Source organism: Haemaphysalis longicornis, unplaced genomic scaffold, assembly GCF_048455015.1.
Source record: "Haemaphysalis longicornis isolate Haplotype H1 unplaced genomic scaffold, Haemaphysalis longicornis Haplotype H1 scaffold_12, whole genome shotgun sequence".
NCBI classification, from domain to species: Eukaryota; Metazoa; Arthropoda; class Arachnida; order Ixodida; family Ixodidae; genus Haemaphysalis; species Haemaphysalis longicornis.
In genome coordinates, this window is record NW_027526225.1 from 110,881,363 (window position 1) to 110,896,155 (window position 14,793).

Here is a 14,793-nt window from a genome sequence, read left to right on the forward strand (position 1 = left end):
GGCGTGAGGACTAGTACTTTTGTTGCTTGGCTTTCTGTAAAACCAATTTTTGGTCTTACAGCAGTGAAAACGTGGTTCTGTGGTTTTTGCAGTGTCCGTTACTGACTTTTCAATATGTTTGACTTGTTCTGTGTGTGGTATGTCGGTATGCGCCAGTAATTTGTGTGCTTCCATCATCGTCAGCTTAGCGCTACACAGGAGCGGGTAATGATCTGCGGGAGAGGCCTTCAGATCATGATGATTACGGCGGCGGCGACGACGACGATGATGATGATGCTAGTTGCCGTCTATAAAAATAAGTGCTGAAGCCTAAATGGACAATTTTTTTTCAGCAAGCCTAAAATTTTGAAGCATCAACGTCTACACAAGCTTGTCGGGAAGATGGTACTTCGAATAGTTGTGCTCAGACCGTCCTAGGAAGCGAGGAGAAAGCTGATTACGTGTCTTTGCTGCAACGCTGCTACATTTTTTACACAGACTAAAACGGTAGATTAGACCACCGCCACAAGGTATTTTTGAGACTTTTACTTAAGCCTAAATGCATTAAAAATTTTCTTGGTTAGAGAGAGAGAAAGAGAACGATCTTTAAAGGGGCTGAGGATGTCAGCCGAGCTAAGATGACTGGCTTGCTACGTAGTCTTCCCTGGTTCATCTGGTAGGCGTCAAGTGAATCGCTTGTTCCTGGGTTCCTTACGGGATACCTCCAAAATTCGTATTCAAAAGCACTTTCATCATCCCGAAAATAAGTTTCCCCAAAATGATCGAACAGCACGTAGTTTTCCACAACGCAAGATCTCGTCTCGCTCCCGCCTCGGCCAATCTCCCCGAGCACCCACGCGCTGTGACGTCACCATCACCAATCGGAGCTGAGGAGGAGGAGGAGGAGACAGCCAACGAGCGGGTCCAACGTTGCACAGCGGCAGCGGCGGCGGCAGCCGCCGAGTTCGGGGTCAGACAGACTGGGTGCCGCCATGTCTTCGTCGACGTCTAGCGAGACGTACCTTCACTCGCACAGCATCACGCACACCTGGACGGTGCACAACTGCGGCAAGCTGCGGCTGCGCAACAAGGTCTCGCTTTGCAGCGCCCCGTTCCCGGCCCAGTGGGACGAGCCCCGCTTCCAGATATGGCTCACCACCGACGTCGACTACTACGGCTACGAGACGGCCTCCTGCTTCGTCGAGACCAAGAGCGCCCTGCAGGTACTCCTGTGGAGAGTCACACGCCTTCTCACCTGTCGACGTATGCGGAAGGGCCCACACAGACTTCCCTCGATTATCAGTCCCGGATCGTCCGTAAACTGCCCGAGGCGTGATCCGGCCCTCAATTTTCCTATGTATTCCAATGGTGCTCCCGGTACGAACGCAGTTCTCGGACGGCCCACTCATCGTCCAGGGGCGGTATTCTCGTGTTTGTCCGTTTTGAAAAACGTCCGTTTTGCGTCCGTTTTATTGTGACGTACTTCTAGTTGTAGGTAGGCTTTGGATTGACTTTTGCGCAACTGCCCTTTAAACACATTTTAAACGACTAAACATATTTTAAACTACCTTCTATGGGTTTATTGTTGCGCCAGCGAATCAACAACAAGGCGACGAAAAATCGTCTGCTCCTAATCGTCTGCTCCGAAAAGCCGCCGCTCATAGCTCCGCCGTGCTTGCATGGCGTCACATCTAGGTGTTCGCTTTTAGCCAATCAGGGCTTGCTCAAAATGGAAACTTTTGAAAAGGACACAAAACGGACGAAACACGAGAATACCGCCCCAGGACTGGTAAATCGAGGAGGCCCACAGTTGTCGCGCCAAGACACACGAAGGCGGGAATTTCAAAATGTTAAGAGAGATGCCCTTGGGGCTTGCGAGGAGGATACCAAGCATAAGCTCTGTCATGAAAACGCTGCTCGGAACACTGCGGGTAGTCTCGAAGCAAGACTGACACTCCTCACTTGGTGTTAGTGTGTGTTTCGACGTGTGCACGCAGGCAGGCGCAAACCTGATCGCGCTAAAACGTAACAAGGCGGTAATCTCAAAATGTTGAAAGAAATTCGCTCGAGGTTTCCTGGAGGGATGCTACGCACACGCTCAGTCATAAAAAAAACTACTCGAAGCACTGGGTGTGGTCTCAAAACAAGACTAAGGCGTTCAGTACTGGCGGCTGTATGCTATAAGATTATGATCGAAGAACGAATAGTTAAACCTCTGTTACACATCAGGCATACCCACCATTTCAAGCGAGGCTAACAGTGCTCTGTTAGTCTTGTTTCAAATGGCGACTCTGTGTGGTATGGGTAGCAGGGGCAGTTCTTTCGGTCTTCAATCTTGTAGCAAACAGCAGCAATTACTGAACGTTTTCTCCGCTCGACGATGGCGGCAGCCGCATTGCATATTTACATTCTCTTAAACCTTTCTATTTGTCGAAACGCCCAAAGATGCTGCAAAGAAATTATGTCTAACAGTTTTCATAGTGCGTATTTTCCTAAAATTGGGCGATAGCTCTTAGTGCACTTCGTATTTCTATTGTTGAAATAGTTCTACTCTAGCGGTGTGCTACGACTTAACAAGGACGTGTAAAGATTCTGACAGCCATTCAGCGTTCCTTTTCGGAAAAAAAAATTTAAATGTTATAAGGCCCGCGAAATTTTTAGCGCCAACCCTTAAAAGTAAATATGACTCTTCAGTCATAGTAACTTGTGGCACCCGAAGTGCATGAACTAAATACGGGAATGGCAGTTACTTGTATAAAGGTGCATTAAACAATTTTGTGCCTTCGTTCTGATTTTGCGTCCACACAACTCCTCTGACAGTCGCAACCTAGGGCGTATCATTATGCGAGGGTTCAAAAAAGTAATTTCACAATAGTCGCTTAACGCGCCGAAGCCTACACCGGGGCTACCAGGCGCGCCATAGTGGAGGGTTCCGGAACAACTTCGTCCGCCTGGGGATCTTTACCGTGCGCCGAAACCTCGACACACGGGCGTCTTCGCTTTTCTCCTCCATCAGAAAAATGGTCGCCGTGGCTGGGAGCGAACCCGCACCCTTGAGCATGGCAGCATAACGCCACAACCACTGAGCCACCGTGGTGGGAAGGTTTCAGAAAGACTTTTGGTCAAGCATAAATCATCTCTAACGCCTTTTTTTTTATTTTAGGGCCAAAGCCCCTTAAGGTCTGGGGCTTTTGGCGTCTCCTGTCGTCGTCGTTGCCGTAATCGTCATCTCATGTAGTCACAGTACTAAAAACACCAGGAAAGTCGTTTACGCCTCGCAGTAGGAGGTAACGCGTACTAAAAAACACGGGACACTTGTTTACCCCTCGCGCTAGAGAGCTTCGCAACGAGTAGTGCAGAAACACCGCGAACCTCGTTTACGCCTCACGCTGGAGTGCTTCGTAACGAGTACTGAAAAAAACGCCGGGACACTATTTTTCGCTTCGCGAGCGTCGTGCTTCAAAAACAAGAGACTTTTACAGCAAAGCTGTATACCTCTATTCCCCAACGGCTATATCTGCATGGGCAAAAACGCCAAGGCGCCAAGAATACACTTACACGCTGCATGCTTCGCCCCTCCTCAGGTTTTACGTTAGCGAAAGTAACCCGGGACTTTTTTTTTGCCTGTCCACTCACCACGCTATGCGCGCACTTCGCAGGGCTCGTACTCGCTGGCCCTGAAGGATCCCACGGGCCGGGACATAGCCCAAATCACCTGCAACACGAAAACGGCGGCTCGCATCACGTGTGAGAAGAAGTCGCTCCTGGGATACGGCGGCAGCAAGAAAAGCAGTGCGGTGTCCGTGGCGGCCGCGGCAGCTTGCGCCAGTGACGACAGCGACCGCTTTTCCCTCGTCGTGCTCTTCAGGTGAGCCAGTTAAGAAACCAGTCGTGGTGGCTCAGTGGTTAAGGCGTGCATGCGCTGCTGATCACGAGGTCGCGGGTTCGATTCCCGGCCGCGGCGGCCGCTTTTCTGACGGATGCGAAAAGCAAAAACGGCCGTGTCTACGAGATTTCGGCGCATGTTAAAGATCTCCAGGCGGTCAAGATTAATCCGCAGCCCTCACTACGGCGCGCCTCATTGCCTGCGTTGCGTCGGCGCTTTAAAACCTACAATCAATCAATCAGCCAGTTAAGAAAGAGCAGATGCGGGGCGTGGAGGCGCGCTTTCTATTTAGAGCGAAAGCTCTACTACGTCATGCCTTGCAAGGTCATTCATCGCGTCGCAATGACCTTGGGCCGCCGGAGAGCAAGGGAGGCAGGTGTGACGTAACGCGATGTTATCCGCTGCGAGGAGGAGTCGCAGTTGCGCTTGCTCAGAGCCTCGCCGCTGCGGTACCACGTGACTAGGCGATGGTTTAATGACTGCTTCGCTGGCGCTTGGTCGCTCAGTCACGCTATGGATGGCGCGCCGCAGCCGGTGCGGAAGTGTGGCAGCTGTAACCTAACTTTCGTGAAACACTGTGGGCATATCCTTTCCAAAACCAACTCAATCAGAACTTTCGTTTGTGATAACTAGGCTTACAAGTGTTAAAAACCTGACCCACCTTTTTTTTCACCAGGTGACCACGGCACGCCAAATTTCAAAATGCGACTCTTCCCATCTACAACACGTGCGAATAGGCCTTAGATGTCAACTTTCGCGAGGATGTTGCTTGCCGTACTTTAGTTATGTCATTTCTTCTTCCAAAAAGGGACCAAACGCACCACACACAATGGCATTTGGGCAATAAGGCATCACAGATAACCTTCGTAGAGTTTCGGATCGTTACGAATCAGGTGTTACCTGCCTTTTCCGCCAGTTCTGTGATTGCGCGCGAAGCGCCTGCCTGTTGCGGAACAGAGAAATGAGTCGCGCACACCTGTGCGTGGAAAGGGACCACAAGTCTTCTGATAAGCGGCCAAATGTTACTTCCATCATTAAAAATGATCTTAAATTCCTTATTTATTACACCTCTAATTGAAAAGCGAAGCAACTTGAAAATATCTGGCTTATAAATCAATCCGTTAATTTTACCATATCATAACCAAAATTCAAAAGCCAAATCGCTCATACGACAGCCGATTACCCAGCGAAGCTGTGTCGGTTTCATCTGGCTGCACCCATTCCCGAAACAAGAAGTCCGAGGACACCGAAGCCCGTCTTATTGATTGTGATATGACAGCATGCCTGTCCATATCTGAGTTGGTGCTCTTTGCCCCCGTTGGCCTTGCGCCATTAACATCCAACCATCATCATGAATGTCAAGTTTTACGCCTGAGACAACTGTCTTTCACCTCGCGTTTGCGAAGGGCTTTGTAATCTTTCCGCTTGAGACGCTTTGCTTTGCGATCTGCCTCAACGCTTTCGAATGCTTTCGACCTGTCGCCTTGTACGCTTTGCACCGCTGCCTGTTCCTGCTGTGTGTTGTGAGGGTAGTCGATAGCGAATTCCGCTGCTCGTCTGTTCGCTCGTTCGGCTGCGTTCTTCCGCCCCCTTTGTCTGCGGTGTACCGGCGTCGACAGCAACCTCTCCCTACAGCCGTGTCTGAGCTAGAGCTATAGAACCCTAGTGAAACGTTCCGTACACAGGGATTTCATACGGAGTATGGCGCTTAGAAATGTAACTAAAGCCTATGTTCCTTCCAAAAACACGGAATCGCATAATTTCGCACAATAGGATAGTTTGGCCCAGTTTTTGTGTCTTTATCTATAAAAAAACGCCAAATCGTACTCCGTCTGTAATCCTTATAATCCGCATATACGGGATTCGTACGGACAAATATTTTGCGTTTCTGGCGGTCTTGTAGAGGGGAAATACGGAGTCAATTTTTTCTCACGTCATACACTAATCTACGATCATGCGCTCGATTTTCAAAAACATCCCTTTTTTATTGCAAGTGTCAGGCTCGGTTAGTACTCCGTATTCCCATAATTTGCGTACGTACGGAACGTTTCAGCCTCAACCGCCGGGCGTACAAAGCTGCCCTTTATCCCAGTCGAAAAACACAACAGAAAAATACGACAGAATGATCCTGTGAGGGAATGGGACATCCTGTAGTCTGTAGTAAATCCTGTCCTGTATTCTGTAGTAAATCCTGTTCTGTATTCTGTAGTAAATCCTGTCCTGTAGTCTGTAGTTAATCCTGTCCTGTAGTCTGTCGTAAATCCTGTCCTGTAGTCTGTAGTAAATCCTGCCCTGTAGTCTGAAGTAAATCCTGTTCTGTAGTCTGTAGTAAATCCTGTCATGTCTCCAATTTCAACTAGTTTGGCATAAGAAATTTACTTCCCGTGATGTTTTTTCTATTAATTACCTGAAGTATGCAGGATATGCATAACAATTTCAATAAAAATATGACCAACAAACATAAGCATTTGGGGTCATTCTTGCCTTTCTGGTACAAGCTTGAAATTGTTTTCAGTGAATAACTGATTTCAGAAAGCTGTACCAAAAGGCATTTAAGCAATGCAACTAGTGGTACATTCATGCATGCAATACAAAAGTTTGATGTTACGCAGACTGCACATGCCTGATCACAGTCCGAAACAAAAAGCAGTTTGCTTATCCATTTTATTTTCCTCTTTTTACAACACTGTTCCTGGGCACTACCGGGGCTTCACTTTTTGTCATGGAGAGGCTTTTACTGCCCTCTTATGTTGCTGTTACACCAAACAAATAATTTTTATTTCATTGCCAAATATAAAAACAAAATGTGGCGCGTTATTTGTATGCTCCATGATCGTGCTGACTTGGAAACGGTCAGAACTATTATTTCTTAGAGTACAAAACAGCTTTCATCCGCACGTCATGCGAAACTGCGCCTGCTGCAAATTCACGGGAACCTGGACGCTGGTACACGCCGGACACGGAAACTCGTGGATCCAGCAGCCGCTGGAACGTAACGCTGGAACACGCCCGAGACCACGCCGTCTCTAGCGAATAGCGTGGCCGATGCTCGCGCTCTGGCTTTTTTTTTTTTAATAGCCGTGTAATTGCAAACCCGCGTAGCTGTTAACAAGAAATATAGAAGTTATTCCTTCAGGGAAACCTCAGTAGCGCTACAAAATTTAGCCAGACTCATTTGGGCACTTTTCAGCTGATTTGGCCGTGCTTCGGAAGCAGGGCCAAATCGCGTCCCATCATCGCGTTCCGTCAATGACGATCAACCTGTTCATAAAAGCAAATTTATTCTCCCCGATAGAAAAAAATAATAAACGAGCTTCGACAATAACCGTTCGAAAATTCGTTCCGTATATTAGTTAGGGCCATTAAAACACAAGTGAACAAATATTTCTTTTACACTGCAAAACGTGAGAGAACGTGAGAAAATTAAAATGGAAAGTAAATCTTTAGCTGGAATGCTTGCCTTTGTGAACCTTGTTCCGTTGCATTCGCACAGCAAGGCGTGGAAGGGTATCCTGTGGCGAAAAGCGCACGTCTCTGTGGTGCTGCACTATCTTGAAGAGTACGCACACACGATACCTGCCGAAGTCACGCAGGGATCGTTGCAAGTTCAGTCGATTGTCGAAGCACATCACATGTATTCCAAATCGCGCTGCCTGCGAGATTCGTCGCATTCACTCACATTAAAGTGCCAATTATCCCAAGCACCCCGGTTAGTCGTCGCTGGAGGAGTCCTCACATCGAGATGCTTGAAATCCGGACCACTGATCTTGCTTTTACCACAGATTCCGAAGCTTCAAATGTTGCTTCTGACACTCCGCGGAGACATAAGATGCACGTTTTTACAAAAAAGTTAAGCCTAACTTCAACTAGGCAAAGCGCCGATGTGAAATGTGAACGAGCCACTGGGCCACGCAGCCACCGCAAATTTTGACCGGGAGACGAAAAGCAGGAAGGAACAAAGCAGGAGGGAACAAAGGAAGGGTAAGGAGGGAACCGGCCGATCACGAGAAGTTGTTTCGCGACCCCTCCTGACCCCTCTCGATTCTTCGTATTGTGGTCTCCCCGTCCCGCGAGTTCTGTCGCGCCGCGACATGCCTTCAGTGGTGACGATGCTTCCCCGAACTTCTTCCAGAGGACCGGGTTAGAGGGAAGGCGCGCGTTTTCTTTCTTTCTACATTTATTTTTTTAACACATCTCGGCAATGCAGCGAGTTCACTGGCGCCGTTTCTTGTTTTTTTTTCACACAGGTAGTGGCAACTGGTTCGCTGTTTTTAAAATCTTATTTTAACTATTTCGCTTGATTGGACACATCTTTCGCGTTAAAATAAACAAATTTCTCGCTAAAAAAACAAAACAAAACAACAGCACGCAGATTGAAGCAATGGGGCTCTCAAAGACACCCAGAAATACATGTCAGAATGTGCACTGCAATTATTACACCACGTCTTCAAAAAGCACATCTTGCTTGTTTTTTATGCGTCCGTTTTGCCGAGGGGCTACCCTTGTTGCCTGATTCTTTTATCAAACATTGTCCACAGTACAATATATGCAATTGCAATTCACTCGAAGAACCCGAGGAATTTCCGAAGTTCTCTATGTATCCCTTTTTTTTATTATGGGGCTACGCTTAGATGCTCCAACATTAGTGTGATTTGTGCTAAGTTGCGTTGTTAATTGCAAATTTGTAGCGAAGGTTTTTTCCAACACGGCCGGAATGCTAATGGCCGCAATGCAACAAACGTTCATTACAACGGACGCTTGCAATGCAATTGAACGAGATGACCGTCACTCGCACGCAGCATTGTTTCCGTGCACCGCACGCTAAAAAAGTGGGATTTTGCTGCACCGCACGGGCCGCAAACACCAAGTTTCGGAGCATCTGCGTCGATCGCGGCGCTGGAATACAACCAGTCCACCCCTTAACCGGCGCGCGGCATTCCCGTGTCCAGCCAAGCAGCGGCACCATACCATCCCGTACTATCCCGTTCGTGCTATCCCCTTCGCATTGGCTAAAGCCCTGTCCCCAAAGGCAATGTCCCCATGTTATTCGATGCTCTCCAGCAACCTCCCCGCGTTGCTGTCGTTCAGCGCGGCGTTTTCCTATGTCTTCCGTTCTTTCCGGGCTATTCCATCGCTCTCCTACTGCTGGAAAACGCGGGGTTTTCCGACAGGGTAAGCAAAAAGTTTTGTAGCAATACTGAACGGTCTGCCATGTGACACTTTCGCAATGGATTTAAACTTCTCTTTCACACTATAAAAATCTGCAGGGACTACAAAATGATCTGTCGCATGGCAGATAATAATGGTAATTACGGAATGCTGAATGTAGTGGCTGAAGGACAGTCTGTGGGCCAACAGAAGTTTGCGTAGTGCCTACAGGGTGTTGCACAAAAACTGTAGTACAACAGAAATGTCTCATGCGACAGAAATTTTGTAGTTCTATTACAAAGGTTTTTGTAGTGGGGACTGCAGAATGTCGGTCGCATGATAGATATGTCTGTTGTACTACATAAATTTCTGTCGTACGACAGACATTCTGTCATCATTCTGCAGAGATTCCTGTCTCACAACAGACCATCCTGCATTCCCAACAGAAATTCCTGTTGTGCGACAGAAATGCCTGTCGTACGGCAGATTTTCTGTAGTTGTACTACAGAAATTTCTGTCGCACGACAGGCCACCCTGTAGTCCCAACAGAAATTCCTGTCGTGCGACAGAAATGCCTGTCGTACGACAAATTTTCTGTAGTTGTACTACAGAACTTCCTGTCGCACGACAGACCATCCTGTAGTCCCAACAGAAATACCTGTCGTGCGACAGAAATTCCTGTTGTGTTTTTCGACTGGGTATACCTCCCTCTTAATACGTCTACTGCCAGACTCGAGGGATTTAACACGGCAGAGGAGCTCATCGAAGCCCATTTATCCAATCGGGCGGTCCGGCTATCGAAAACTCCCACTGGGCATTACATTCGCAAACAGTTAGGAATAACCACTCTCGACGACCTGAAAGCAGAATCTCCCCTCTCTAGCGACACTCACTCCAATCTCATCATCAGACCTATCCCTCGCAACAGGCATCCTATTCACAACGCGGGCCGTACAGAACAAAGGGTACGAGCTCTACGCAAACGTCCCCCGGTCCGACCCGATGTGGTATATGTGGATGCTGCCGAATATAGGCACTACAGTGCTTATGCCATCACTGTAATTAATGACCCGGATAACCCCCCACTCACCTCCCTGACCGTTAACTCCCCCGCCCCCCCTTTCCACGGCGGAGGAGGCGGCCATTGCGTTAGCAACCTCAATGAGGCCGACCCCATCAATCATAATCTCTTATTCTAAAACGGCCATTCAAAATTTCCCTAGCGGCATAATATCAACGCTGCCCTTCAAAATTCTGCAAAAAAATCCACCCAATTCCCCAGTAGAGCTTATCTGGACTTCGGCACACCCTGGTCTCGAGGGAAATGAGGCTGCCCACAACGCGGCTCGAGGGCTTACGATCCGAGCCGGGGCCAGACACGTTCCCTACCACGGGGCCAGATCTTCCAGGGACTGACTAGTCACGTACAATGAAATTACTACCCATTACCGCCTCTCCCGCCGTAGATACCCTCCCGCCCATATTCAACTTGACCTTTCCCAAGAACACGCGTGGCGTCTTCTGCAGACGAACACCTTCCCTAACACCGCAAAACTGAACCTTATCCACCCTTCTTTATACCCCTCCCCAGAATGCCTTGCATGCGGTGCCCTCGCCACCCTTTCTCACATCCTGTGGGGATGTCCTAAAGACCCGTTTCCTTCAATAAGTTGTGAAGAGCAGTGGGAGAAGGTGCTGGGGAGCTCAGACCAAGATGTGCAAACCGCTGTCGTCAACAGAGCTACCGAAGTCGCCACTCGGCTCAAGCTGGGGGCCACTACAGACCCTTAGACCACAGAATTCTCAATAAAGTGTTTCTATCTCTCTCTCTCTCTCTCTCTCTCTCTCTCTCTCTCTCTCTCTCTCTCTCTCTCTCTCTCTCTCTCTCAGGAGGGAAAACGTAGTGCTATGGAACGCCTAATGCCGTGGAACGCTTCCCTAGGACCTGTCCTTTTGCCCTAGATGCCGATGCTGAATTCGGCTTCCTCGCTCAGAGGGACATTTCATGCTTTATGGAACGTCTCGTGCTATGGAACGCCTGGTACTATAGAACGCTTCCCAAATTTTGTCCCAGATGCCGACGCCGAATTCAGCTTTCTCACTCAGAGGACCATTTTGTGGTTAATGAACGCCTCGTGCTGAGGAATGCTTTGTGCTATGGAACGCTTCACAAGGACCTATCATTTTGCACCAGGCGACAACCCCGGCTTTTAAATGCGGAGCATTTCTTAGGCTCGCGATGTCACTCGTCGATGTTGTCGGCGCCGTCCACACGCTCACTGCGCATGCGCGTCGCATCGAGGCGCAGGTGCGCGTCTCTCCCCCGTACCCTCCTTGCTCTCCACAACAGCTGCGGTGGTGCGGGGGGAGCGCGTCTGTGCGCGCATGCGTCGTAGCTACCCGTGCGCTGCGTCGCGCTCAACAGTAACGGCGGCAGGGCGTGTACACGTGATAACGGCGTGGTGGGTGCGTGGAAAGTTCGCGCGCTTGTGTACGGAAGTGTGCGCATGCGCGTCTCTCCCCCGTACTCCTCTCCCTCGAACGCGGGCGGTGTGTATATAAGCGGCGGAGCGCGCGCTCGGAATTCAGTCAAGGGCGTCTTTGCTTGGCTTTCGCTTGACTTGACGCTTTGCTTGACAGCGCCAAGCAATAAAGACAGACTTTAACTTTACACTCCTTGCCTTCGCTTCTCCTTCATTCAATAAATAAGAATAATAAAGACGAAATAACAATTAAGCATTCCCAAACCATACCCAATTACGCAACATTCGCGCGATACCCCCACCACTCTGCGACGCATTTACTCGAGTTCCCCCCGTGGGAAGATGCGGCCGGGTTTTTTGACCAAAGGGAAACTTATGCTTGGGCATTTTAAAAGCTTTTCGAGCTCTGTCTTTTTTCGCCCCTCCAGGTTCGAGTATATGACAGACCGTAGCGGCGGCCAGGACGAGAGCCCGGGAAGCCCACTGCTGGGCCAGCTGCCGGGCCTGCTGGAGAGCTCGAACTTCGGCGATGTCGAGATACGAGTGGGCAACAAGACGCTGCGTGCCCACGGAGACCTGCTGGGCCGCCTCTCGCCCGTATTCGCCGCCATGCTCTCGGGGGGCTCCACCGAGGCCGTCAACAAGGTCGTCGTCATCGAGGACCTCTCCTTCGATGCCGTGCGCCAGCTCCTGGAGTTCCTCTACGCCGGCACCCTCAGCGGCATCAGCCACGTACGAAACTCATACGTCGCGTTATCCTGCACACGTCATCGCGTTAACATCCGCTGCAGAACCGGTTCTGCGTTACTTACCCTAATGTATTCTCCCCAGACTTCCCTAGCTCATTCATCCACCAGGTTCTCGGTCTGCCCACACTTTCTACCCTGTCCCAAAGGTAGCAGTCCACTCTTGTACAGGCCGCCCCCATCATGGCGCCCAGACAAGTTTCTTCTCTCATAGAGGAAATAAATCTTTTTGGTTCCTGAATGTTTTTTCGCTAATCCATAACGTGCGTTGTCTACAAAGATAGGCTGCAGTATCGGCGCCTTTGTGATTAGCTGAAAATTTCAACATTTTTTTTTATTCTTAATCCGACGTATGTAAAACACCCAAAACAGCTCGATCGGTGTTGCTTCGAGCTGGCCGTATACCTGATGGGACAGTATGCCCAACATGTGTTAGGCCTAGCTCTTCGTAAAGCAGTGCTTCCTGGGCTGGTGGAAAGGGCTCTTGCAGCGGGGGTTTCCAATGAAGACCTGGACTGATGACCCCGCCCCACATTATGGTGCTCGTAATAATGTTTACGCAGTGTCTAGAACGCCGTCCGACGGCGCTCTAACTCAGCGCAGCAGGCACGGCTAGAGTGCCTGTAGCGAAAGGGAACGAGGAAACCAGACGTCCGGCTATCAAACATGGCTGCAAACCGACTGCCGCGTGAGCCGCGCTCGTGGAGCGAGCTCCCGCTGGCTGCGCTGGTGGCGCGCTTCCTTCTCTTTATTTTCAACAGTGCCGTCGGCCCACATTCGAATATTTAGGACTGGAATAACACAGCCCCAAGCGCCTGTCGCTCTGTCGTAAGGGTCCCATCTTAGCTTCTCGGATCACAAGGACGATGGTTCGAGACCGGCTCTTGCCTTGGATACTTTTTAAGTGCTAATGCACTTCTTAAGCGACCCTGAACCTGCGTCCGCCAGCTATGTCCGCGCACGTGGAGATGGGCGCGCGCAGCCTGGCCGCTGACATGGCACATACCCACGTGGGGGATTGGCCAGGAATCTCCTCGTCTTCCTTGGCAACGGGGGGAGATGGGCGCGCGCTGCCTGGCCGCTGACATGGCACATACCCACGTGGGGGATTGGCCATGAATCGGGCGTGAGAAGGGCTAATGCACCCGCTTAAAGGAGTACTGACACGAAATTTCAAAGCTGAGATCCGCTCTAGCAATCAAGTACAACGACAACACAAATAGGTGTCTGTGAATAAATGCATCTTTCTTTCTTTGTAGTTGTGTGTGTGTGTGTGTGATCTCTCTTTCGCGAACATTACCGAACCGCGCAAACTCAACTCGTGCATTCGCACTTTCACATTCTTCCCCTCGGGGAAATGCGGGGAATTTTTTACCTTAACATTTAATTAGAACTTTCATGGCTTGGGTTGGTTTTTGGTATGTTGAAGTGGACGTCGATATAGTGGAGTGCTTATAGTACCATAGGATGGCACTCTAGACGCAGCCTAAAGTTTCTTCTCTCTCTCTCTCTCCTTCCTTTCCTGATATCCCCTCCGGTGTGCGTGTCACGTGGCGTCACAACAGGGCGCCGTGGACCTGTACGTGGCGGCCGACAAGTACGGCGTGACGTCGGTGAAGCAGGCGTGCGCGCGGCAGCTGTCCAACGCCCTGGCGCCGGACAACGCCGTGCGCGTGTTCGAGCTGGCCGTGCGCCACAGCGACAAGGACCTGAGCCGGGACGCGGCGCGCTTCATCGACGCGCACCTGCCCGAGGTGCAGGCTTCGGACTCCTGGGACGCGCTCATCCACGACGACCTCATGGCGCTGGCGCTCTTCAAGGCCGCCTCCCGCTTCCAGCCGCGCCTGGGCGGCGTCTCCTCGGCCTCCAGCTCCACCACAAACATCTGAAGGCGACGCCCTCCTGCCACGCACCCCGCGACTGCCGCACAGTACTCTCGAACGACGGGCTTCAATCCAGTCAGAAGACCGGCGCCCCTCCGACTCGGCTCATCTGAGGCGCCGTTCGAGAAGTTGCGAAATAAACGCTACTGCGGATTTAATAGGCAAGACAAGGAAAACCATGCCTCTGTTGACTTGTTGACAACCTTTAAGGTACGTGCACACTATACTCGGTTACAACTTAAGAACGGCAACGGAAGTTAGCGCTGTGCCTCAACACCACGGCCGGATGTTACTCCGCGCGGCGCAAGCTAGCTAGCAGTGCGTTACTCGGAGTATTTTGAACATGGCACGAGTCGTTTCCATGATTTTTCGGACTTGATAAGCTTATAAACTACTGCAGCGACGACAACAAACTACGTGCGAAAAGGCAGACATCACGCAATTATAGCAATATCCTTTCAAAACGCGCGCGCCCATTGACATCCGGGCCGTCGCTTGGGCGGAGTGATACCGTACAGCTATTGCCGTTCTTACCTTGTTCCCGAGTAAAGCGCCGCGGGCGTTTCCTAGTCAGCACAGCCAAGCGACGCATGGCGCTATATCTAGGGGCATGTTTAATGCTAGGTCCACGTGCATGTGGCACTCAACTTAATCGCTCAAAACCGCTT

General features: G+C 50.3%; 1 protein-coding gene across 1 annotated transcript; it reads left to right on the forward strand.

The window, feature by feature from the left end:
* Nucleotides 1–897: 897 nt before the first annotated feature.
* Nucleotides 898–14,269, forward strand: LOC144162125 (speckle-type POZ protein-like). The gene is made up of 4 exons (XM_077692615.1): nucleotides 898–1,202; nucleotides 3,639–3,847; nucleotides 11,925–12,228; nucleotides 13,808–14,269. The coding sequence occupies exons 1-4, from the start codon at nucleotides 972–974 to the stop codon at nucleotides 14,129–14,131; spliced, it is 1,068 nt and encodes a 355-aa protein (XP_077548741.1). The 5' UTR covers nucleotides 898–971; the 3' UTR covers nucleotides 14,132–14,269.
* The last annotated feature ends 524 nt before the right edge of the window (nucleotides 14,270–14,793 follow it).